Here is a 25,776-nt window from a genome sequence, read left to right as displayed (position 1 = left end):
TACAGTGAGATGATTACTGTATGTTGGTGTTTATTTCACGTATTTAAGTATTTCAAAATAAATACTCCATACTGTTCTCCATGTCAGGATGGAAAACTAATCGATGCATTGCAATCTTTATGTATTATTATCTTCACTGCTTTTCTACGCCGCTTATCCTGTGCAGGGGGATGCTGGAGCCTACCCCATCTGACTTTGGGTGACAAGGCGCCAGCCAATCATAGGGCACATGCAGAGAAAGCCCACAGCCGTGGTTTTTGATGGCAACCATGCTAGATGTTCACGGAGGTGGAAGGGAGAAGGAACACAGTGGATGTCTCCTGCTGACTGAGGATATGCAGGAAGAGGAATAACAACGTGAACATGAATGTTCAAACTTCATCCGCCGGCTGCAGAGGCAGCAGTGGCGGTCCGGACAGGACGTTCTTCCACACGTTCTTGGAGGCCCCCAGGACAGTCAGTTCTCTCAGTTCAGCTTTCGCTACGGCAGAAGAGTGCGCCGCACTTTCTCGTAGGCGCCCAGGAAAATGAAGCCGCCCACGCTGATGGAGGTCATCCTGGGTATGCTGCCTGCAAACAGCCTGCAGACCAAGAAGGGAAGCCGATATTTTAGAGTTGAATTTCTACATTGAAGTTCCGATACGTACAATTCTCCAATAAAGACCGCAGTTATGGAATCACATGACATAGCCCAGCCAGAAACCAGCCCCAAATCGAACTGGAAATCTGTGAACACTTTTTAAATGAAACTTTTTACCCCAGACCATCACACTACCACCACCATATTTTACTGTTGCTTTGAAAACACTTGCTCGGACTTTCCTTGTTCAGGGTGTGACATTTGCCCGGCGAAGTGAAGTCTGATCCGAACGCAACGCAACGGTGCACTGCAGTGTCATGCTGTGTTTGTAGAAGGCATTCGGAATGTGGAGCCGGTGCTCACACACCTGAAGCCCATCTGGAGATATTCTCTTTCCGAATCCGCCTGCAGAGCTGAGCTCCGCTCGGCGGATCGTCTGTCACGCCGCTACCTGAGAATGTGGGCTAGCGCTGCAGCTGGCGAGCGTGAGAGAACCACCGGGAAGGTGTTGTTGCAACGCTGGAAGGATGCAATGTGACCTCCCCGGCACCTCCCCGGCACCTCCCCGGCACCTCCCCGGCACCTCCTGGCTTCACGCAGCTGTTTTGGGGATTAGGCTTTTCAACCTCTGGGCCCGTCTGTCTGTCCCTCACTGATGGTCAGATGACATGCACACATGTCCATCCAGCCCCCCCCCCCGCCTGGCGGTCAGGGTCAGCCCCCACAGCTGGCTCACGCTTGTGGGGGTTTCTCCTTCCCTCGCCTTTCCTGCTGCGTCAGCCCACGTTTCAACACGTTCTTCATACGGCCTCTCCTCTTTGCCGGTCTTTGCTTTCACTCTGACAATGGCTGACAAACGCTCTACTAGTAGTAGTACTAGTAGTAGTACTAGTAGTAGTACTAGTAGTAGTACTAGTAGTAGTACTAGTAGTAGTAGCAGTAAGTCTTATCATAACAGAATGTTTTTTTTGCGAAGCACCAAGATTCCAACAGTCCTTGAACGTGCTACCAAAGACGCTGGGGGGGGGGGGGCGTTACGTCAGCAGAACCCGATTTACCCGATTGGTCTGGTCTGGTCTGACTGCTGCCAGGTGGGACTGTTCCCCAGGATTCTTGGAGGCCCTGGAGGCTCCACCACAAGAGAACCCTGCCAATCGGCACGCTGCTAAGTGGTCCGGTCACACGGACAAAAACTGTCCATCAACTTGGTAGAACATCAGCAGGTCCACCATGTTTACTCACCCACTCAGCCCTCGGCTCTTCCACACGTCACAGAGCACCAGTGGGATGTTGCCGCTCGCTGTGGTCGATCCAGCCTTGGAGGGAGAGACAATGGAGGCGTGATGACGGATAAAACGGTCTGCTTCCCTTCCTGCTCCTCGGAGAGAGACACTGTTTAGTCTTCCTCAACCCCCCCTTCTTGCTCATGGACAGCTGTGTCAGCGCAGGTGACACCTCCAACACCCCCCCGGACACCCCCCCGGGCACCCACCCAGCAGCCAAACACACAACAGTCTGGTGCTGCTTATTTCCACAATACGGATTTTCCTGGCCGAGAGCTCCGAGTCCATCACTGAAGGACGGCAGACCGCCGGGATGGGTCGGCAGCCCCCCAGCAAGGAGGGAAGGGGTCAAGTCAGCTGACGTGGCAAAGCGGCAGACAGGCAGTACGTGTGGCTCACCGAGCATGAAGGAAACAGTGGGAAGCATCTGCTGGGAATCCTGACGGCAGATCGGCCGGAACGAAAGGATTCCCTACCGCATCCATACGAGAGGATATGCTCCTCATGGATGTGGAGACCAGAATGCCCCGATGCCGGAAGACCAGCTGGCCGCAGCGTTAGAGCGTCCGGCTCCAGCGGGAACACCAAGGCGCTCCCAGATCCTAAACTTGTAACATTATCAGGATGAAATGTTCCTTATTGTAGTGCAGAGTGGAAATGTTTGATTTTTTAAATTGTCATTTTATATGGAAAAAAAGTAAATAAAGTAGGAAGATCCAGTTGGGAAAAAAGAGGAGAAAAAAATTCCGGGAATAAAGTGGTGTAACATTTCCCAAGATGAAGAGCAAATGGGAATGATAGCATAGCTTAGCATGTCTACTCTAAAGCCTGGTTGGCCAGTCAGGTCTGGTGCTTGTGTGTCTGGTCCATCGCTGACCGACTGGCTGTGCTCAAACCCGTGGCGACTTGGCGTGTGACTAAAACATCAACAAGCAGTCCGCCTACGCAGCCTCGCTAAAGTCTAAACACGCCAAGTCGCTGCGCTGGTGGGAAACCACGGCAGCTGCTTTTCAAATATTCCATTCCCAGTCCATTCCCAGTCCATTCCCAGTCCATTCCCAGTCCATTCCCAGTCCATTCCCAGTCCATTCCCAGTCCATTCCCAGTCAATTCCCAGTAAACCGCCTCTTTAGGGCATCCAACCTGGTGTGCTACGTTCATTCCGCTATGTAATTCCAATGTGTGTGTGTGTGGGGGGGGGGCTGATTAGAGTCAGAACACCCTACCTTGCTTACACAGAAGACCCAGTGAGGGAAGCCAGGCAGTCAGAGGAGGACGAGGAGGAGGAGCAAAGAAAGAGGGGGCTAAAAAAGGGAAGCTCCAGAAGTGTGTGTCTACGTGTGTGTGTCTACGTGTGTGTGTGTGTGTGTGTGATGTCCAGCGAGAAGAGGAGTTAACCGTGTGGAACCTCCTGGTTGACCTCTGAGAGACAAGCGGCCTTGAGCCGGGAAGTGGTCTGAGGGTCCTGACCGGCCCTCCCCTCTAAGACAAACCAACATGTCTCCCAGCACGGTGGGATCACCTGACCGTGAGTACACGTGTTGTGCATACCTTAGCGAGCATGATCCTGGTCTTGGCCACATCAAGAGGAGTGGTAAGAAATGCGGCCACCGCACCTTCGGGAACACAAACGTTAGTCAAGACGCATAAAAGACAAAAGCAGTAGCGGATGTGGACATCTGGGGGACATCTGGGGGACATCTGGGGGCCCACGGCTCGTTACCGCTAGCAGTTAGGCCACCATGTCGAGATGGCACATTTTGGGAACGTGAACCACGCATGGTGGATCCGTCTGCTCCAACTACTTCTGAACCTTCACATAAACACTAAACACTCAAATAATGGCTGCCATTGTGTTGCTTTGCTGTCGGTTGTCTACACAACAACATGGCAGCTGGAACGTATTTGAATGTCACACTAGACCAACGAGCTGTTTGGAGCTGGTGCCGGGCCGTTATGTCCCCACGTGCAGCAATACATCACATGCTATGATATGCTATGATATGCTATGATATGATGACTAACACCAGCTAAAAAGGACCAAAGGTCCCACCGTACCGTTACCACATTACCAGTTGCCTTTACCACATTACCAGTTGCCTTTACCACATTACCAGTTGCCTTTACCACATTACCAGTTGCCTTTACCACATTACCAGTTGCCTTTACCACATTACCAGTTGCCGTTACCACATTACCAGTTGCCGTTACCACATTACCAGTTGCCTTTACCACATTACCAGTTGCCGTTACCACATTACCAGTTGCCTTTACCACATTACCAGTTGCCTTTACCACATTACCAGTTGCCTTTACCACATTACCAGTTGCCTTTACCACATTACCAGTTGCCTTTACCACATTACCAGTTGCCTTTACCACATTACCAGTTGCCGTTACCACATTACCAGTTGCCTTTACCACATTACCAGTTGCCTTTACCACATTACCAGTTGCCGTTACCACATTACCAGTTGCCGTTACCACATTACCAGTTGCCTTTACCACATTACCAGTTGCCTTTACCACATTACCAGTTGCCTTTACCACATTACCAGTTGCCTTTACCACATTACCAGTTGCCGTTACCACATTACCAGTTGCCTTTACCACATTACCAGTTGCCTTTACCACATTACCAGTTGCCTTTACCACATTACCAGTTGCCTTTACCACATTACCAGTTGCCGTTACCACATTACCAGTTGCCGTTACCACATTACCAGTTGCCTTTACCACATTACCAGTTGCCGTTACCACATTACCAGTTGCCTTTACCACATTACCAGTTGCCTTTACCACATTACCAGTTGCCTTTACCACATTACCAGTTGCCTTTACCACATTACCAGTTGCCGTTACCACATTACCAGTTGCCTTTACCACATTACCAGTTGCCGTTACCACATTACCAGTTGCCTTTACCACATTACCAGTTGCCGTTACCACATTACCAGTTGCCTTTACCACATTACCAGTTGCCGTTACCACATTACCAGTTGCCTTTACCACATTACCAGTTGCCTTTACCACATTACCAGTTGCCTTTACCACATTACCAGTTGCCTTTACCACATTACCAGTTGCCTTTACCACATTACCAGTTGCCGTTACCACATTACCAGTTGCCTTTACCACATTACCAGTTGCCGTTACCACATTACCAGTTGCCGTTACCACATTACCAGTTGCCTTTACCACATTACCAGTTGCCTTTACCACATTACTAGTTGCCTTTACCACATTACCAGTTGCCTTTACCACATTACCAGTTGCCGTTACCACATTACCAGTTGCCTTTACCACATTACCAGTTGCCGTTACCACATTACCAGTTGCCTTTACCACATTACCAGTTGCCTTTACCACATTACCAGTTGCCGTTACCACATTACCAGTTGCTGTTACCACATTACCAGTTGCCTTTACCACATTACCAGTTGCCTTTACCACATTACCAGTTGCCTTTACCACATTACCAGTTGCCTTTACCACATTACCAGTTGCCTTTACCACATTACCAGTTGCCGTTACCACATTACCAGTTGCCTTTACCACATTACCAGTTGCCTTTACCACATTACCAGTTGCCTTTACCACATTACCAGTTGCCTTTACCACATTACCAGTTGCCTTTACCACATTACCAGTTGCCTTTACCACATTACCAGTTGCAGCTACTACCCAATTCCCATGCTATCCTGTTTTAGCCAAACCCTCACTAGTCTTCCACAAACCACGTCAGGCCCCGGTGCTCAGGGGGTCACACAGCTGCAGGGACCCATTCCCCGGACCCCGCCCCCCCCGACACTCATCCAGGCTGAGAGGGACCATAAAGCCTGACTTGGTGTGCCGTCGGCTGACATCTTCCTTCTTGACAATGCCAAGTTGCTGGAGTGCAGATTTCCAATGGAATGCTGATTTTCAGTCTGGAATTCCGTTCCCTCCATTTGTCTCTGAGCCAACCTCTCCAGTGGATTTGCTACGTGAGTGACCGTGACTTTTACCATCAGAGATCACGTCTGTGGACGCCCGGTTTGTCCCCCTGACCCCCCTTTCACCTATGCAGCCATCCCTCCCCGACTAGCATTTCCCATAATCCCCTGCACCTGCAAAGGCTCCGCATACTGCAGCCTGCCAAGAGTGGAGCGTCTGACCTCTCCTCCGTGACCAGCGAGTCTGGAAGAAAGAGAGGAAAGTTGAGGAACAACAAATGAGGGGAATGAGGATGTGGGAAGAACCAGCTGGAGCAAATCTTTGAAGGAATATTGTATTCCTGAAGGCTAGCTGTGCAGCTACGCTTAGGGTTTAGGCAAATCCGAGTACTGGAAGACTCCAGCATGCAGTACTACACAACCACAACACGTGTACTCCATAACAGCAAGTGTCTCCTCCTTGGCCAAATGGTCTCCTGGCATATGGGAAGTGAGGACAGGAACCTCCTCCTCCATCAGTCCTGGCCATATGGGTGCTGCTGATGTTGGTCGCCTGAACTGCTTTTCTCTCAACCTTCAGGGTCTACACCAGGTTTCTCCACCAGGTTTCAACACTAGGTTTCTACACCAGGTTTCTCCGCCAGGTTTCTACGCCAGGTTTCTACGCCAGGTTTCTACGCCAGGTTTCTACGCCAGGTTTCTACGCCAGGTTTCTACGCCAGGTTTCTACACCAGGTTTCAACACCAGGTTTCTCCACCAGGTTTCTCCACCAGGTTTCTCCACCAGGTTTCAACACCAGGTTTCAACACCAGGTTTCTCCACCAGTTTTCAACGCCAGGTTTCTACGCCAGGTTTCTACGCCAGGTTTCTACGCCAGGTTTCTACGCCAGGTTTCTACGCCAGGTTTCTCCACCAGGTTTCTCCACCAGGTTTCTACACCAGGTTTCTCCACCAGGTTTCTCCACCAGGTTTCTCCACCAGGTTTCTAGACCAGGTTTCTAGACCAGGTTTCTAGACCAGGTTTCTACGCCAGGTTTCTACGCCAGGTTTCTACGCCAGGTTTCTACATCAGGTTTCTACACCAGGTTTCTCCACCAGGTTTCTACACCAGGTTTCTCCACCAGGTTTCTCCACCAGGTTTCTCCACCAGGTTACTCCACCAGGTTTCTATGGCAGGTTAACCTCTTTGTAAAATGCTGGTAGACAGCCGGGCGGCCTTGGGCCCTGCAAGGTACGATTATGTGTCGGAGGGCCATCCAGCTGGAGCACGGAGCAATTAAAGCTATTTTCTTTGTCGGTCCGGCCCCCCAAGCCTTACTTGTGAAAGGTTAATCTGCTGCATGTTATCCCCCCCCCCCATTTCACACACGTGTTCATCACAAAGGGCATGTGTTCCCCGAGCAGGGATGCTTCCCGTGTGTTCCGATAGACGGCCAACTAAAAAGAACATTCCTATTCCCACATCCTCCTCCTCCTCTTGCTTCATAGAAGGCTTATTCCTAAAGAAGTGACATCATGGATGACATCACACCAGCATGTCAGACCAGACCACGCAAAGATCCAAGGATCCTGCCCCTTTTGGGTCATTTTCATATTATTATTTACTCCCTTCAGAGGAGGGGTGTGGCCAAAGCAGGGGGCAGGAAAAAGAAGGTGGAGGAACAAAAAGAGAAGGATGGGTCCTGAGAAGGCCTTTGACGGAGGACAAGTGACCCTTGTAGATACCACAATCCAAGTCAGAAATGAAGTAGAAATATCGTAGCGTACACAAACGGGCACGCACACACGGCCGTGCCGCGTATTTCCAATCCTAGCTGGGTTGTTGCCCCCCCCAACATGGATGTCCACCTTTCATGCCCCCGGAGACATGATGTCACTCCAACACAACGCTGTCTTCTCAAAGACAAATGGCTTTTAATATGACCACTGTCACGCAATGGAAGGGGCCGGGGGGGGGGGCTGGGAGACACGGGTGAGAGAGACACATTAAGAGACGTCATTCCATTGGAAAGCGGAAAAGGAGACAGATACACAAATGGATTTGCTCACAGCTGGTGATAAATTCTCATCCAGGTTAATGGCAGGTGAAATAAGCCATGAAGCATCGCTGCCACTATTCCGGAATAGAAGGCATGCTCTGCTGCAAATATGCCAACGGTGTGTTAATCACTGGGCCCCGTGATAAGAAGATCGATGCAACAAAGGAACAGGACGTGATGCATACAAACGTACCTTGAAATATTCCCAAAGTGGAAACTGCACCAGAGAGAACGGGATCTGAAAAACACAAAGTTGCATCGTGTTTAACATCTGCAAGAATATGGATGTTCATCTTGAAGCTCAAGTTCATCTCCATAGCCCCCCCCCCCCCTGTTAATGCTGCCGCCTTCCTTCTCACCGCGGGTGATTCATGAACGAGGTGGCCTGGCAGGCCTGGATGAATGTGAACGCAGCATAGAAGGAGACAACTAGAAAGGAAGAAAAGGAGGACGCCTGACTGGAAACTGGAAACCATGAATCAACACACAGGAAGTTACTGATCAACGGTGACCCACATGTGGACCAGCCGCCACACGCATAAACGCACAATCACAGAAAGATGATGGAAAAGATGATATTAGTGTAAGATCACATGATTCATCCATCCCGGCTTCCTGCTCCAATCGTTTCATCACAAACACACAACCGTGTTTATGGCGTTCAACGGCCAATTAAACACTCCGACCAAAATGAGCTGACCTCATAAAAACAACACGGCCAAGTCCGTCCACAGCAGAAACTGAAACAGAAGCTTCACTCGAACTTACAATGGATTCCAGCTTGGCTTAAGAATGGGCTGTTTCAGTACTGCTCTGGTGATGAAAGTTGGGCTGAACCGGGTTCGGGTTCGGGTTCGGGAGCAGGTCGGTCCCAGTTGTAATAGAAAGTAAATAGCAGCATTCCCCATTGTAATAATAATGATGTCTCCGGGAACGGTAATAGCTTGAGAGCAATCTTTCTTACTCATCTAAGTGGTATTAATCAAAAGGGTAATCATAATAGTACAGTAAAACGGATGAAGTTTTCACACTTTCAGGGGATCAAGCTGAGCTGGCGTGAGAAGCTACAATAAACACGCTAATCCTTTCTTTGTCTTCTCCATGCAGACTAAAGGAAAATGCTTGGAGATGTTGGCTAATGTGATTGCATGAAGGTCTCCTGGTGTCCTGCCAGCACAATATGAAGTGTTACACAATGAGGAATGAGACCTTCCCTTGTTTTCCGGCTGTGAGCGGAGAGAATGAGCTTTGTGCACCTGTATTTTATTACAACCCCAAAGGGTTCTGCAATGTTCCAAGCGAAGAAGACAAACAAAGAAAACAATTCACAGACGGCCCAAATGGAGTGAGACTATACCGCACGTGCCGAGCTTGAAGTTCATTAAGAGCAAAAGTAAGCGAACATCTCCACGCCCATTTTCAAATTTGATGTGGCTTTGACATTGGAAAATGGCTGAAGGAGCAAAGCCTCCGACCGAAATTGAAGGAATAACGTACTGACCTGAATCTAAGACGACCCCTCAAACTCAAGACTGAAAAGTCCTCCAACCTCAGTGGGACACTTTGGTCTGAATTTTTCCCCAAATTTTCCCCAATTAACGTGACGGGAAAAGAAAGATACCAGCTGCTTGTTTGTTGCCATGTTCCTACCGTATTGGACATCAGTCAAAACCAACAGGATTCTTGGAGTGGTATAGAAGAATAAGATTCCAAGAAGATTGGCTGAGAATTCAACCCAGTGGGGTGCGGACAGACCCCCTTGCCACACGGATGGTCATGGATTGGCTCCAAATCTTACGTACTCGCTTGGCGTGGACTACAATAAAAACTGGTACAGCGATTACGTGGAGCTGCGTATTTTCTGGCACAAATCCTGTCAAAAGAAGGCTGTGGATCTTGGCTATATAGTAAGAACTTTGTTCCGGAATCTCAGCGGCATCTGCTCCCAAAGCCTGCAAACATCTGTGTCATGCAGCTGGCTTGCAGGGCGAGGACTCCACGGCTGGGAAACACAAGAGCAGCCCGACGTCCTGCATAGGGGCATCCTACATTTTGGCATGCACGTGATCATATTTCATCGGACGCACTGAGCAGATGATCAAACATGACAGCGCCACATGCCGTGACGTTCCTGTAGCACATTGATATAGGAGATGCTCCGCAGACCCCAGCTCTCTCAGTGTATTTGCCAAGTGTATTAAGCGCAGACTACATTAGTATTCCGAGAGGCTTCGGCCTGTCACAGGTCCTTAGGCACTCAGTGGAGGGCGGGAAAAACACATGTCAAAATATATTTCTCATGAGCCTGACTGCAGGACAAGCCAGTTGGCTGCAATTTGACAAACGACTTTTAATAGGGCATCGCACACCTTGCACATACTGATGAGGTTCTAAAAAAGAGAGAGAGAGACGGTGGATGTCAGAGACAAGTAGACCCGTATGGAGGCGCCCGGCCCAACAAATCAGAGGCCTCATCCATCTCTGCCAGCAGACTTCTTCTCCCCGATCTGTCATCCCTGGAAGTGTACACATGGTACCTGCTGGTCCCCAGGAACAGATAGCTGAGTGTACTAGTCTTCCAATATACAGTACATCGGCTCATCGCTGTACTTTTGGCAAACTCCAAGCTGACCTTGCTAATTCCTGGTCTCGGTCTTCTGGTGTAGTCATCGTACTTTTGTTCATGAAGTCTTCTCCATACTGTTGATAGTGACACCCTCCCTCCTGCCCTGATGTCAAACTTTTGGGGGTTTACTTTACTCTCACCATCTTTTTGTTGTCAACTTCTACCTGTTGGACATCTGCTACCAAGTACAATCGGGGTTTCTTTCCACTTCAGGAGATTCCAAATGGTTGCACTGCATTTGACCAATGTTAGCACCGGGTGATAAACAACAGCAGATCATTTCTACCGTATGATCCCAATGTTGACCTGTAATGCCGTGTGACGACGAGGCGGCATCGCTGAGCAGTGAAACCCCACATGTGGCCGCAGAAAGGCATCAGGAGAGCGAAAGTGAGCCACCTGCAAAGGTAGAGTGCAGTGGAAAAAGGGGCCGGAATCGAACCTGGAAAATAGATCAGGTACAAGTATGTGCTGAGTCTGTTCCACACTTGCCACCAGATGTGGAGTCAATGATTCATGAGCTGGAGAATGTTGTTGGATCCCGTGTAAGCACTTGATACCCAATGAGCACTTCCAATCCATCTGTCAAAATGTCCCAAAGCCCCTGGATTTGGAAACCACGTGAATCATACCCGATGATGCACTTGGAATTTCATTTCTACGATGAAGGAACAAAACTAGATGGTGAACAAGCAGGGATGGATAGAGGATTGAGATGGCGATCGTACCGCTGCAGCACATTGTGGCGAGTCCTTTCCCACTAAATGTGTTCAAATAATATCGGAAAAGACACAAAGAAGGTGAACAGAAATCCACAAGGCCACACCAACACCTGAGTCTAAGTCCACATTTATGATCTGCTAACACAACATGGCTGCTAGATGGATTGGCTTGCAAAGTGAAACAAGCGTACATAAACACTCCGCATTCTGCCACACCCACATTCCATCCTTGAAGTGTCACAAAAGTGTGACGATGGACTGAGACTCGTCATGTGATTAATGCTGACGTAGGGCGTACCGGCCAATGGTGCCACATGTTGACCCACTTCACACCTAAAGCACCACACTTTTGGCTGGTGTGAGCGCACTTCCTGCCCAAGCAGAGTATTGGCCAGGTAGGCCAGGTAGGCCAGGTAGGCCAGGTAGGCCAGGTACAACGTAGCCCAGTCAGAGCATGACTGTAATGCTCCTCACATTATTGATGAAGAAGGAATCAACATCAATAAAACACAAAGTCACAGCACAGTCACTCGCCTAACACCTGCACGCGTGTGCTTCTAACCATAGAGCCAAGGCTGTGTAAGAACTGATGTTGCTGCAAACTGTAACGTATATAAAGCATTTAGCGGCCGTTTCTGCTGAAACCAAATTTGTCACAGATGAGGGAATGTTAGAACCCCCCCCCCACACTCTGCAGGAGCAGGGGCCGTTTTAGGAGCGTTCGGCCTTAAGCGATTGGCAATCACTCATCCGAGCCTTTCCAACTCCCTTGCGCTGTAAAAACTAGAACGGGTCTGACTGCACTTGCTGAAGAATTCCACCTGACAGTTTTGTTGCCAAGGGCGCCACAGAATGTGTTTGTGTTTTTAAACCAGCCAAATGATAGAAGCTAAAACCCGTAGGAGCCAATCAAACCTGCTGCTGGTCTACGAAGGCCAGCGCAGGGCGGTATTATTTAGGAGGAGAATGGAGAGACAGGAGGCCGCCGCTGAAAAGAGAAGGTAGAACGGAGAGAAACAACGTGCTGCAAGAGAGTCATTAGCATGGGAGAAATGCTTCCTTGGAAGACCGGAGCATATTTATGTTACGTTGGTCTGCAGCCTCAATCGGAACCTGTGATGGGCACGGGACAAGTCCCTGTCGGGGGCTGCCGCCAATGCAACTCAGCAGCCAAACACGTGAATTCATGTGCCGCCGCACACGTTACGGAATCCATCACGGAGCAGCAGATGTTGTTTTAAGCCCAGCTGGCATATAAACATCATTCTGCAGTAGAATATTTGCTCATAAATCTAACCAATCAAAAGCATATCGAGTGACGGTACCAGTGCATGCTCGGCACTGACGGTGGGCGTGGCCTGACAGGCCCGTAGAAAGATAGGGGCATGCTGGAGGTGTCAGTACCAAAAGGTTCAAGTGCCAACAGGAAGTACGGTACTGGGGCAGAGTCTTAGACATAAAGAAACATCATCAAGTGATGAATCTGGCGTGGTCTACCAGTCAACCCAATGGTTGTCAAAAACCAGTAAAACCAGTAAAACCGGTATTAGCAGTTGTTGGCAGTACCGTTTCGCATTTAACAATCCTAATATTTTGAATTTGAACTGTATATGCTAAATTGTGCATTTGCATAAAAGCAGGTTTTGTTTTTGCTGTTTAGTGGGACTTCTCTGGGTGGAGCATGTTCTCCCCCCTGTGGGGGCTTTTCTCCGGGTACCCCCCATTCCAAAAACACGCTAGGTTAATTGGCCACTCCAAATTGTCCATAGGTATGAATGTGAGTGTGAATGGTTGTTTGTCTATATGTGCCCTGGGATTGGCTGGCCACCAGTCCAGGGTGGACCCCGCCCCTCCTCCAAAACAGCTGGGATAGGCTCCAGCATACCCCACCCTAGTGAGGTCAGCGGCATAGAAACTGGATGGACGTTCAGTGGTGTGGAGTCTGCGTGGTGTATTTATGGAAAGACGAGGACGCTGGAACAAATCAGGAATCAATATGCAGCATTCCTTATCCTTATCGCTTCCAACGCACCAAATGAATACCAATGGCCGCATCCATACATGGACGACCTGCAAACAAACACGCTATGTTCTCTGGGAGCAGCGTCCACGGCAATGAAAGATGACATTCCAGCTGACCAATCGCTGGCCAAGGGACAAATGAAAGTTTTTTCACGTGGTTGCATCACACACGGAGCCAATCAGCCGGGAATCAGATAGGAACACCAGCAGCACAGCTGGAAGTAACCGAACCTGGCAGCAACCTCTGAAAGGCGCACACACAGATGAGTCAGTCAAACAAAGCACGCATGGGCCTGATCGATCCGTTGCAGGCCTAAACTACGTGATGCTCATCTACTCCTGCCTTTTTACTGCCAAGCGCGGAATACACAGAAAATAAATCCAGGGAAAGGTCTTGGCAAACCAAACTTCGACATCTCACTCTGGACTAATCTGAGTAACGGATCAACCGACGACCAGCCACGCCAATCAGGATACTAGACAGTTAAAAGTATTGAATGTATTTAATGTAGTATTTCAAGACTTCTACGGCTTTGTTAAGGACAAAAGCTTAAAGTCATTATGATGCAATAAAAGTGTTTTGCAAATTACAAATTACAGGTAAAGAATGAGATACAATGACATTAAGTACCCGCGACCCTTGTGAGGATGAGCGGCAGAAAATGAATGAATGAATGAATGAATGAATGAATGACATGAAGTAGTGTTCCATCCTTAAATTCTAAGCCAAGGAGTGAGGCCAGTGCCATTTCCCCATGTACGGTTTCCTACTACTTTTTGAAGGTGCTTTGTGGTTGAACTATGACATAAAGAGAAATAATTACGCCTGATTAAAGCATTATGGCACTAGCGACCTTTGCACAGCACGGTATCATCAAGCAGAAACGCTGAAGGTGAAAACCCTCAGCCATCATGAACTCCCACTCGGCCTGTGCCGTGAAAGTGGAATGAATTAGTTTGAACCGCTAACCTCCACTGGGGCCGAGAGAGCTAAAAGCTCTCACTGCAGCTGACACTTTATATTTCTTTCTTCCGTTGGACACCAACAGTGACGTCACATCGTGCCCCCCCCCCCCGGCTGTCAGGCGCTCAATGGAAGGATGGCGGTTACGCAGACGTAACGGGGGCGTCGTTGGAGGGGTTGGGGCTCTTCTGATGACAAAGAACCAGCCATCATTTCATGATCTGTGATTAGAAAACAATGGAAGGCAAACTCGGATTGAAGCTGTTATGATTATTTATGAGATATCAATGGAAAGGGTTATTAGTGCCGTATATCTTGGCCATTTGTTTTCATCCCGTTTCAGCTTTAATTCCATGTATAGATCTCCTGGGGGCAATAAAAAGCCCCGTGGAGGCCCCTGCCATGCTTTAACGTCAGCTCAAGTCCAGTAGTCCAGTAGTCCAGTAGTCCAGTAGTCCAGTAGTCCAGTAGTCCAGTAGTCCAGTAGTCCAGTAGTCCAGTAGTCCAGTAGAACAGTAGAACAGTAGAACAAGCATCCTAGTCAAACATTGCCGTCGGGGGAATTCTGCTTCACTCCCAATCTGCTTTTACCGGCATGAGATTTCAAACTCCAAGGGCATATTGTTGCAGCTTATTTCCTCGGACATGACATCCAATCCACTCCTGGTCCAGGTTCCCCATTTCCAAAAGCTACTTCCTCCCACACTGGCTGTCTGGCCTGGGTCTGCATGTTATTAGAAACACGTGCGGAGCGCCCCAGGTTTTCTGCATGGATTGACACAAACACGCATAAAGTTGTGGGAAGAAAGCACGGCCTCAAGACTCCAAATGTAAACATGGCCTGAAAGTTCAACACAATGGGAGCATAATAGGTCCCCTCTAAGAAATCCAGAAACAGGTTTCCCTTGCTCCAACTCCAAAAATACGTTGTTTCTAAATCACGAGTGGCTTCAAGGCCCTGATGACCAACGGTCCAAAGGTCATCTCAGGCCTCCAACAGGTGACACAACTTTAGTGCACTAATACAAGAAAGCAAGGAGCCGGCCGTCATGACCTTCACGTTCCCTTGAAGACAATAGACGTAGCACTTTCTCATTTCGACTATTGATGCTTCCTTCTGCTCCCTCTGCTGTCTTCAGACGCATGGGGGTGTATGGACACAAGACCTGAAGGATCAGTGTCTACTGACAAGAGGATATGAGAGTGGTTCACCTCATCTCTCCGGTCTCATCCTGCAACACAACCAATGAAAGAGGCTGGTTTCTGGAAAAGGCACGCCAGGGTCAGCTCCCGGCCGCTGCTTCCCGATTGAGATGGTTTTAGCATCCGAGCAGAGGAAGTGGAAGCCCCCCCCCTCCACTGCTCTGCATGACGGCTATAACTCAGCCTCCATGCTGCAACATCTGCCACTGGACGGGAGCTTCTTGGGATGCTTTTAAACCTGCTATGATACGGTCAGCAAATGTCACGTTGTCCCGGGGCGTGTCCCGGGGCGTGTCCCGGGGCGTGTCCCGGGGCGTGTCCCGTGGCATAATAGGCATAATAAAACATGTTGAGTAACCTCCAAGAAGATTATGTGTCTTAGGTTATATGTAGTACTCTTATTGACTATAATCAGGATTATTATTTGAAGACTTACATTAGGTTAATTGTTGTATTTTATAATACATAAAAATGGAATTATATCAAATGTGTAACAATAATATCTTATTTTATTCATTTCAAAGGCCAAGCATACTATAAAAGATAAGAACATTGAAAGCATCTTTAAGTAAACAATGCCAATGTCACATTTTCACGTCTTGAATTGCCTCCCTTGTTTCTAAGGTGTGAGCCCCCCCCCGGCAGCCAATCTGGGCTGGAGGGGCCTCAGACGCTGTCAGCTTCGCTTCCAACCAAGCACTCATAGCCGCCATAGCAATAAATGATCCCTAATAACTCATCTCCGACTCATCAGGCCAAGTCAAATTTGTGCAGTGTAGATCAGATTAAATGTCACCTTGCAGGGATTTCGAGGAAAAGGAGGATCCATAGTCGGTGGAATGGCCTCTAGCTGAAGGCTGGAGGAGAAAGAAGCAGCCATCAGATGTGAGCTTATGCTGCCACCTAGCGGTGAGGCAAGGCGCCGTCAAAGCAGGCCAGAAGGCAGCAAGTGGCCCTGCTGGCACACATCATCCGCCATTAGCCACTGGGGCCTTTCACACAGAATGATGTCACCATGACAGACAATACTTGAGAACCACTCGTTCGGAATGTAGAATCTCGCCTGTCATTTTTCTTGCAGCTGGAACCGAGAAACTGCTTTTCTCTGAAGGAAAAGCGCAGGAACAAAAAGGATTTATAAAATGACCAAATTGCCCACGGACCAATACGATGTGAGTTACACGAAGGTCACCACCTCCCTGAAAAATAAATACGGAACACTGCTGGCAAGCAGGACGGCTGTCTTCACCCCTCCCACCGTGGTGAAAATGGCTTTTTAGCGTGGAACCAGTTTTGGAGTACTTGACTCAAACCTGCGTTCCATTAGATGGAGTAATATGAATGCATTGGGAACATTTATGGGAGCATATGTGGACGTTATTTTGAGACGTTATATCCCGACAATATCTTATATTTCATGACGAAGAAATGTGTGCCACTATGTAGCTGATGGAAGGTTACCCAGCATGCCTTGTGGGCTGCTGAAAATAAAAGTTAGGTTTTGCATGTATTTCTGCTTGTGAGTGTTATTTTGATACTATTTTGCTTGTGTTTAACTGCACTGTGTTCTGTTTGCATCGACCTGTGTTGGTTTTGTCCACACCTGAGTTAGCCAGGCTAGGCTAGTTTCAAACAGCACGACTGAGCATCAAGTATCAAAAGACCAGCTGCATGAAGAAGTCCTCCCCTTGGGGGTAGATTACTTTCAAATGGTTCTGGTCTGCCGTCAAAGGTCACATAAAGCACCCCGTTATTCCTTCATTCCACGGATATTTTAGGAACTATTTTGATTCCCACAGTCATCCGGGACAAAGCGCGTCCATTTTTTTTCTAAATATGGGACTATTCTGTTTTTCAAGCGACAGTTGGCAGCCCTGACCTGCGTCTAAAACCTGCCCACCCTCAACCCCCCCTAATGCGCCATCATGCCCATCACAAATGCCTTCTGAAGGTTGCGTAATGACTATATAGCACAGGTAGCACCCCAATTAGTTGGCGGGCAGGGGTGTTAGGCAGCACGCCGCAGCACATAAACAAACTTATCTTGACAGAGTCGCTTGGCCAAAAGTGGAGGATAGGTGGCTTGCGAAGGGGGGGCAGAGAGAAAATGAATTACCTTCCTGACAAACGTCAAAGCCAATCACCGCGCGGGATCCTCTGCTGTTGCTGCGCCGCATATCCCTGCTGCCACGTTGCGATTCATCTGCCCGTGTTAGTATGCACGCAGGCCGCGCGCCAGCCTACAAATGTATTCATTTATTCAGAGGCCCTCCGAGAAATCACAGTGTCTTGTTGTCCTTTTTTCCCCAGCTGTCCAGATGGAATTTGCGTGAATAACATCAGTTTAGTGAGGCAGAAAATAAGTACAGGCCAGCACAGAGGAGGGGACTAGATTACGTTCTGGCCCACCCCCGCCCTCTCCCCAAAAAGACAGAAAGACAAGTGTCACCTTCATATACTTGGCTGTGTGTCACACTTTCTTATTTTCCCAGTCAGATAGCGGGCCAGCAACGTCGGGAGGCATCACCGGGACCGAGGCGGGACTCTACTTTTAGATATTAGCTTATACTGTATCTTAGCAACCACTGGCTGCCATTTATAACGGGAGAACTCCATTCACTCCTTCACTCGTTCAATCCCAGCCATTGTTCCAAAGTGGCGGCCACTTTAGTGGACTTGAACTTGGACTGACTTTGCGAGGCACAGCAGCCACACAGGCACGGAAGCTGCTGGAAGAAAGATGAGACACCCGTCTTTCATCAGAAAAAAGCTTTCGCCTTGTCGAGTAATCAGCAGTAGTTTCAGGGAAATATCAGTTCCCAACAAAGAAGGTGAAAATACATAATAGATTTTGCCGTTGATGGACTTAAATGTTCTTGACGTCAGGGGCTGGTGCCAAGGCTAAAAACAGTAGCTAATGAAAAATGTGATTTCCAATCCAAGTAGTGCTTGTATCTATGACTGAGAATTAGTCTTACATTTCATGGGCCAAATGGCAAGGTTTGTTCCGGCAGCTTTTTTGACAATCCTTCAAAGTAAGAGTCCAGAAGGATTTTTTCATTTTGCCAGGCAAAAGCCAAAGGTAGGCAATAGGCTCAATAACTGTCATACTTGGATTAGCGGCCCATCAGTGGATGCCGCATTGTCCTTTTCAGTCATACAGTCTGGATGGTAAGCGGCCGTCCTCGTGTTCGACCGGCACACGACGCAAGCGATGGAATGAAAATGGAAATAAACCCACCTCTCTGAGAAGCGTACTCCTGAATCCTCTGTACAAGCCCCCAACACCCTGTTGATTGGGACAGAAAGAAACACAAACATAAACATGGCTGCACTATAGCAATGGGAATAAATCGTCTCAAACTGGAAGTGTCACACAAAGGTTCAGGTGATCCGTATCCGGCAGTGCATGCGTGTACGACATACGCCTAGTTTGGCACTTTTTAGGGTAAGATTTTAGGATGAGTACTCCAGAAGTGAGAGGAGAAATAAAGAGTGAAGAGGACGTCTGAAGGAACCATTTTTGATTGAGTATGTAGGGTCCGTTTATACGGCTGCTCCTTGAACCTTGACGACACGGGCATAAATACAAAACACCCAAACCCGACAAGTGGCGTACCTCTTCTCGGAGCGTAACCAACAGCACGTGGTATGTGCTGGACGAGGGGGACGCCTGGGTCCTCTGTTTGACCACCTCCGTGGGCACCCGGATCAGACACGCTACCTGCAGGGCAGAAAGGGATTTCATGTAAATGCATTCAAATGCATACGGCACTATCCAATAAGAGCTTGTGGGTTTCTTTTTGCTGGTGGCGGGGGCCCCAACTAAGGGGTGGTTACAGAGAGCCAGCAGGCAAACATGTGTTTGTGTGCCATATTTCAGCCAATTAACATGGCAGAACAAACAGCAGACATGACACCTGAGCAACAGGTAAAAAGGTCGTACATCAGGCATACTGTGTCTGTATCCAAGCAACATGTGCTGCCATCACACACACACACACACACACACACACACACACACACACCTCAGGTCCCACAGTTCCAACTGGTCAACCATACCGGTAGCAAAGACAGACATGAATATGTTGGTGTCATAACCCCCTCCACCCTGAAGCGGCAACTAGATGATCCTGCTTCTGATGGGGGGGGGTGAGCCTCCTCCCTGCGGCGAGTCCCCTCATCACGCAGATGCCAGCCTGTCAGCGTGACTCCCACCATGCCGCACAGCAGGAAGGAAGGCACAAGGAACTTTCGCTTTCGCTCCATCTCCTGATTCTGATTCAGGCCTCAAAAAGGTTTGAGGAGATGGTCCCTTGAGGAGCAGCTCTTAATCACTACGTTATGGGGGGGGGGTGAAGTCAACCCACAGCAGGTCTTATTCACACCCGTCAACCACTGATCCCGTCGTACACCACGAACAACTTGGCTGCCAGAAATAGCCTGATGTGTGTGAAAGTAAAGGACAGCTTCGAGCTTAGTGTCTCTCCATCAGGGGTGTCAAACTCCTGCCATGGGGGCCGAGGCGCGACAGGTTTTCTTTCCAGCCAGTCACTGAAGCAGGTGATTTGAATGATGAACCCTCCTTTGGTTTGAGGGAAGGAGCTGGTCTATGAAATGCCCTGCTGGAGAACCTGCTTGGAAAGAGAAGCTGCAGCGCTAGAGACTCTGTGGACTCTGTGGACTCTGTGGACTCCACATCAACATAGACCTGCTGCTTTGTCAGTGGGGAGGATTGTATTAACCATAACCTTTGTAATGCTTCAATGGAGAACCAGCTGAGATGGAGCCTGAAAGGCCTTGCCTGATTTAACCATGGAGCAATAGCACCACCCTGTGGCCGAATGCCCACATTGTCGAGCCCCAGGCCACCAATGCATTGCATTCCAATTGACCAACCAGTTGGTGAAGTAACCATTTATGGTACATCGCTTGTCATGTTTTCCCTAAACTATGGCAACTAAATCCAAATAATAATGCCAAGTAAGTACTAGATATGCTCCATATACTGTATATAGTCCAGCACATTATTACATTATTACCCCATAAATGAACATTATGCTTATTTTACTGAATGCCAGATTCACAAATAAACACTGTTTGTACAGTGTAGTGTAGTTTGTGTAGTTTGATGAGGTGTCATTTGCACGCCGATGATCATAATGGCAGAAAAAAAATGACACCAGATCACATTTTTGTGCCAATATCGGCCAAAAAAACAGGACAGGCCCGTAGCTGCAAATATAGATGCTTCGCTTCTAAGAAAAGTGCAAGAACCCACAACAGCAGAAGTATCAAAAGAACACAAGAGCAGTGAAAGTGCGAATAGATTCTAGCGAATAGAAGTCAAGTTATATTGGACGGCTTATTGCATGTTATTGCACAATTTGCTGCACAGTTATTGTACAGGATTTTTGGATTAGTACATTTTCTTATTAGTACACATTAAATAGTTATATCATCAAATCAGTAAATTGGGTTTTACTCGCTATTTGGAGGGCCTATGTTAAAGAGCAAATGACTTTTGCCAAATTAGCATAATTAGCATAATTGAATGATGGTATATATTGGTCTTAATGAGGAGAAAGACAGGTTGGCAAAATTGTTGGGCCATTTTAGGCAACCTGCAAAGGATAATCAAGGATATATAATCAAGTATAATTACTCTCCCTGGGTATGCACGCCAATGGCTACCAACCAGTAAGTAAGTATTCGCCGTCTGCCAGCCTTCGCTCCCGCGTCTATTTCTTCTCCACTTTTCAATACTTCCATTCCCAGTGCGGCCCCCTGACATTTGTCATCGCTTGACCACCAATTCTCATGAAGCTCAGGAGGAATACGGCAATACAAGAGAGCCGGAGAAGAAGCGGGGGGGGGGGTCATGTAGAGAAAAGCAAGGTGCGTACGTATCCCCCAGCTTCCCAGCTTTGAAACAATAGCCAATAAATCACAGAGAACGGTGGCGCTCCGAGGCACATATTCCAGTGCCAACATCAAGTAGCTGCCAGTTTTACCACCAAAGACCCTCCCCCCTGCCCCCGCACTGTCCCCCTACCCCGTCATGTCACACTACATTTTACAGCAAACCCTCCTGCAGATGTGTAGTGGGGGGAGGGGGGCGTATGGATGCAAGAGAAGGCGGCCGCCTGGCTTTGACAAATGAGCTTTCACGCCAGACGTCGAGCGAATGGGAATGAAGATAAATCTGATCTAATGGCTGGATAACAGCCTGCTAGGGCCTGACAGCCACCATCATCTTACACATTCTTTATGGGGGCGGCCCACAAACATGGAGACACTGATGTTCGCTGAGCGTTTCTTGGATAACTTTGGATAACTTCCTTTCAATGACACACTTTTGCTTTGCATGCTAACGAGCCATTTTTAAAATGATTCCAGTTATTACAGAGACAGTCATTGATGAATGCAGGTCGGCAGAATCAAAATACAAATATTCATATTTGTCAATTCTGTGTAGTAAATGTATTTGGCGTGTGCCTCCCAACTTTGGGCTCCCAAAAGGAACATTTATTAGACGCCGTGGCTTTCTACAGCTCCTCTAATGTCTAAGTCTGACATGGCTTTTCTTGCTAATCAGGCTGCAAACATCAGAGAAAGGTTCTCCAGAGGTGCTGCAGTACACGACTAAAACAATGAAAATCCCATTCTTGACTTTGACTTATTCACCAAGACGAAGTTTCAATGGGCCTTTGAGTCATAGCCGCTCATGGCCTCCTTGCCATCTACTGAAGGCTCGTGCCATTTCCAACTTACCATGGAATAAGGTCTTTTCTATGTCATGTTCCATGGACATTCCCAGCAAAGTCACACGCAGCTGGGATTGCCGGGATTGCCGGGATTGCATAATAGAGCCAACATTCAGGCCTCGGATACGTCGCTATCGTAAGGCGGTGCTTTCATGGCTAAGCCCAAAGATTACCGTCTTTGAAGAGAACACAGACTCCAGAGGGATACACAATCTGCTCTGCGCTCCCGATTTGACTCTTTCATGTACTCAAATCCAGGGCAGAGGGAAAGGGGTTCACGCCGGTCGCGGCCTGGGCCTCACCTTTCCCACTTAGCCGGGGTGAGCCGGTAACAAGAAGTTGATGCCAAGAGTACATTCAGTGACGGCTCTATTCAAGTGAAAGTGCTGACTAAATATGCACTAATGTGAGAGTCACACGAAGGCAACGTGGAGCCACCGCAGAGACAAAGACTGTACACCCCCCTGCAAGGACGCATCCCATTTCATAAACATGCAAACACGCAAAAATGACATCAATCCAAAAGCCATGAATACTGAAAACCCCGTACTGTGGGGTAGCGGGGGGCAGGCCCTCCTCGTACCCCCATCGCGCTACTTCTACACTTCGTGCCAATATGAATACCAGGTGCCCACTGCGAGTGACTGGGAGGGGAAATTACGCTGCCACTAGGCTTCAGTCCCTGGTGGAGTCTGTGGAGGCCGGCTGTGGAAGTAAATGAGTCTATGGATGTTGTTTCAACCCAGCTGGTGGGGTAAATGCGGGGGTAGGAGAGGAAGCCCACTCAACTCAACCAGCTGGACACTATGGCCTTAAAGGGGAAGTGCACTCTTTTTGGAATCATCCCCATCCTCCACCATCCTTATGTCAACACATACGTCTTTTCTGTGGGTTCTAAAGATATACAAACAGGTAAAAAGACAGCGCTAACAATGCTACATCTACATGATGAGACAAGCCCCAGTGCCATTGTTATTATTATTGCTAATAACATAGTTACACCCAGGAACTAATGACTGGCAGAGCGACACCTCGCCGCACCAGGCTAGCGACTAGCTTCACCACACACACTCGCTCCTCGGGCGTCAGACCACGAGCAAAAGGTTGAAACTACACGTTGGAGCTTCCGCTACTGCTGCTGTGTTTTTGTCTTCCATGGAAAACTTCATGCTAGGTGTAGCGTTTGTTTCTGGGTTGCTATGTGAAACCAACGGGAAGGCTTAAACAACCAAAGTGCGGCAACATTGTGGAAGTATTACATGTGATCATGAACGGGCTGTTGCTAATGGTTGCAGCAACTTTCGAAAAGGATAAAACGTTTTGGGCGGTGTTTTAATAGCGGGCATTCTAAGCTGTGCATTGATGGGCTGCTTCTTTCTCGCCGTTATTAGATCTTTGGAAAAGTGAAAGACGTGTGTTGACGTCTCACGTAAGCATCGTGGATGATGGGCAACATTCCACAAAAGTGGCGTTTCCTTTTAAGGCGGGGCCACCTACACAAAGGCAACAGCGTAGACTAAAAGGGTCAGCCCTTACTTACCGTTTCACCCAAGGAGGCGGATAGCATGTGAGTGAGCGGCGCCACTGGCGCCTCTGCGAGCGCCCCATGAGAGCCAAGGAGGGACTTTGCACAGTCGTAGGTGACGAAGAAGGCAGACGCTGAAAACATGCGGACAGAGAACAAGATAACTCAAATAGATTACTGAATACTTCATTAAGTATTGACTGTGGTCTATTATTAGTTCATAAATATGCATATTTCAGCAAAATCAACTAACACGCAAATACAAGGCATTCGGAAGATTTATATTCCACACTGGTCACCAAGTGTCAGTCATGTTACTGTGATGTTTCGTTAGACACACAAGCACCAGACTTTGGCGTCGGAACAACAGGCTTTTATGACAGGTATGAATTATCGTACGGCCGGCATAATAATCCCGAACACGGACTATCGCTGCGGCCGGAACCCACGCCAAGCTACAAGTCAACTCTGAACGCTCAACTTCCCTTCATGTCTGCCTTACTTTAGATTTTCTTATTACCACAGATATGACATTCTCAAGAAACACAAACCACCATGATGGCCTTCAACAGCACAATGCCGTATTTGCTACAATCACAATCACCGTCTTACCACTGGGAAAGGAGCCGAGTGCAGCAGATGGGACCCCTGCATAAATTCCCCGGAAGCCCCCAGCCCTGTAGAACCCTTGCTGGCTCTGCAGTCTAGTCTTAATAGTGTCCAGGGGGAAGAGGGCGAGATCCACACACATCCCTGCGCTGCCTCCAGCCTGGATAGATGAGGTCAAAGAAAATATTGTAACCAACAACGGAACTACAGGTTTGTGTTTGCCCCAAAAGCATAGTACAAGAAACTGGTTTTTATTGAAAGTCCATTATTTTCCTCCAATGAGGGGAGCTTTATTTTCTATATGGCTTGTCTTCATTGCAGTCAAAGGTGAGCTGGAGCCTATCCCAGTCAATCACAGGCACATAAAGACCAAAAAAGCATCTGATGCCATGCTTCTACCATGTTGACAAACACATTACACTCTATGGGGGGGGGGGATGCTGACCAAGGGTGCACCGACAGTCACCGACAGTCACCAGTGGTCTTAGACCGGACCACAACTGTGCCAAGTACAACCTTGACCTTGATCCTGATCTTAGGAGTACTAAAGTGACGAGACAAATTCGTGTTTTGGTGTTACAAGGTTAAGCAATAAGAACCATCCAAAATGAATTGGTCAATTTAACATCGAGTCAATAAAGAGGCAGCTTTTGTGTCATTTAGTAGCTGAGTGGATTTGTTAAACAGTCCCCAACCCAAAGTTCCACTGACAAACACACAGTTCCGGTGCAAGAACGATGTTCTAAGAACGGGTTAAAGTCACTACTTTGAAAGGAAAGATCGGGAAATCCATACCACAAGGGACGCGACGAACTCCCGTCTCTCCATCTTCAGCTTTCGCAGACGAGCAATTGACTGCTTTGCTATGTTTACATCTGTTCATGTTTTCACAGAGAACATGCCTGCCAAGGACGCTGCCATGTTGACGGAACGACTTCCGCCTTGCGTCATGACGTCATGTAGTCACATGACACAAAAACGTTACACGCAACTCAGACACCTTCTGCTCTGCCAAAAGCCAAGCAGCCGAAAGATCACAATGGGTATTGTCATTTTATTTATATGATAAACGCTTGTTTTATATACTAAAATGAACAAATAAATAATAAATACTTTGATACTTGATAATTTCGTTACTTTAAAAAATATTGAAAATAAAAAATGCACCAAATACAATAAGTGTCTTGTAATTTCCAACATAGTGTTTACATATTTTTAGCTAGCAAAGCACTTGTAGTATTATATTGTGAGTTACAGTACATGCTTTCAATGTCGTACCGCAGGGGTGTCCAAAGTGCGGTGCAGTGACCATTTCAAGACTGCAGTTTTTTTCCCTGGCATTTTGTAAAAACCTATTGTAAAAATTATTAGATATGAATTCATTGTGACCTATAACACAAAGCTAAGATGTTCAGGTAGCCTAGCATATATCAACCTACAATGATTTTAGCACCTTAAATTGTTCTGGTTTGGACATGCTTGTAGTGGCCATTGTTGCGC

General features: G+C 48.0%; 1 protein-coding gene across 2 annotated transcripts; it reads right to left on the bottom strand.

Moving 5' to 3' along the window:
- Positions 1-3: 3 nt before the first annotated feature.
- slc25a26 (solute carrier family 25 member 26) lies at positions 4-25,218 on the bottom strand. 2 transcript variants are annotated; one of them, XM_058081088.2, is made up of 10 exons: positions 25,072-25,218; positions 24,280-24,436; positions 23,683-23,801; positions 18,995-19,099; positions 18,617-18,664; positions 8,032-8,076; positions 5,973-6,042; positions 3,415-3,479; positions 1,823-1,896; positions 4-581 (listed from the first exon to the last, which is right to left on the bottom strand). In XM_058081088.2, exons 1-10 carry the CDS (start codon positions 25,102-25,104, stop codon positions 482-484), a joined length of 816 nt encoding a protein of 271 aa, XP_057937071.2. In that variant the 5' UTR covers positions 25,105-25,218; the 3' UTR covers positions 4-481. The 2 variants fall into 2 exon arrangements, with proteins under 2 accessions (XP_057937071.2, XP_078650594.1); XM_078794468.1 differs by lacking the exon at positions 1,823-1,896.
- Between the last annotated feature and the right edge of the window lie 558 nt (positions 25,219-25,776).

This window comes from Doryrhamphus excisus, linkage group LG11 (assembly GCF_037039965.1).
Source record: "Doryrhamphus excisus strain RoL-2023G ecotype Guam linkage group LG11, RoL_Dexc_Guam_v1.1, whole genome shotgun sequence".
Lineage (NCBI taxonomy): Eukaryota > Metazoa > Chordata > Actinopteri > Syngnathiformes > Syngnathidae > Doryrhamphus > Doryrhamphus excisus.
The sequence above is the reverse complement of the archived record's forward strand: the minus strand, read 5'-3'. Positions and strand labels throughout refer to the sequence as shown.

What these genes read in the sequence shown, in the direction of transcription:
- slc25a26 (XM_078794468.1), bottom strand. Translation starts at nt 25,104, where the DNA reads ATGGAGAGACGGGAGTTCGTCGCGTCCCTTGTG. An exon ending in ACTCGGCTCCTTTCCCAGTG is followed by an intron (nt 23,802 to 24,279) that starts GTAAGACGGTGA and finishes GCATGTTTTCAG; the next exon opens with CGTCTGCCTTCTTCGTCACC. An exon ending in CACTTTGGGAATATTTCAAG is followed by an intron (nt 6,043 to 8,031) that starts GTACGTTTGTAT and finishes TCTTTCTTCCAG; the next exon opens with ACTCGCTGGTCACGGAGGAG.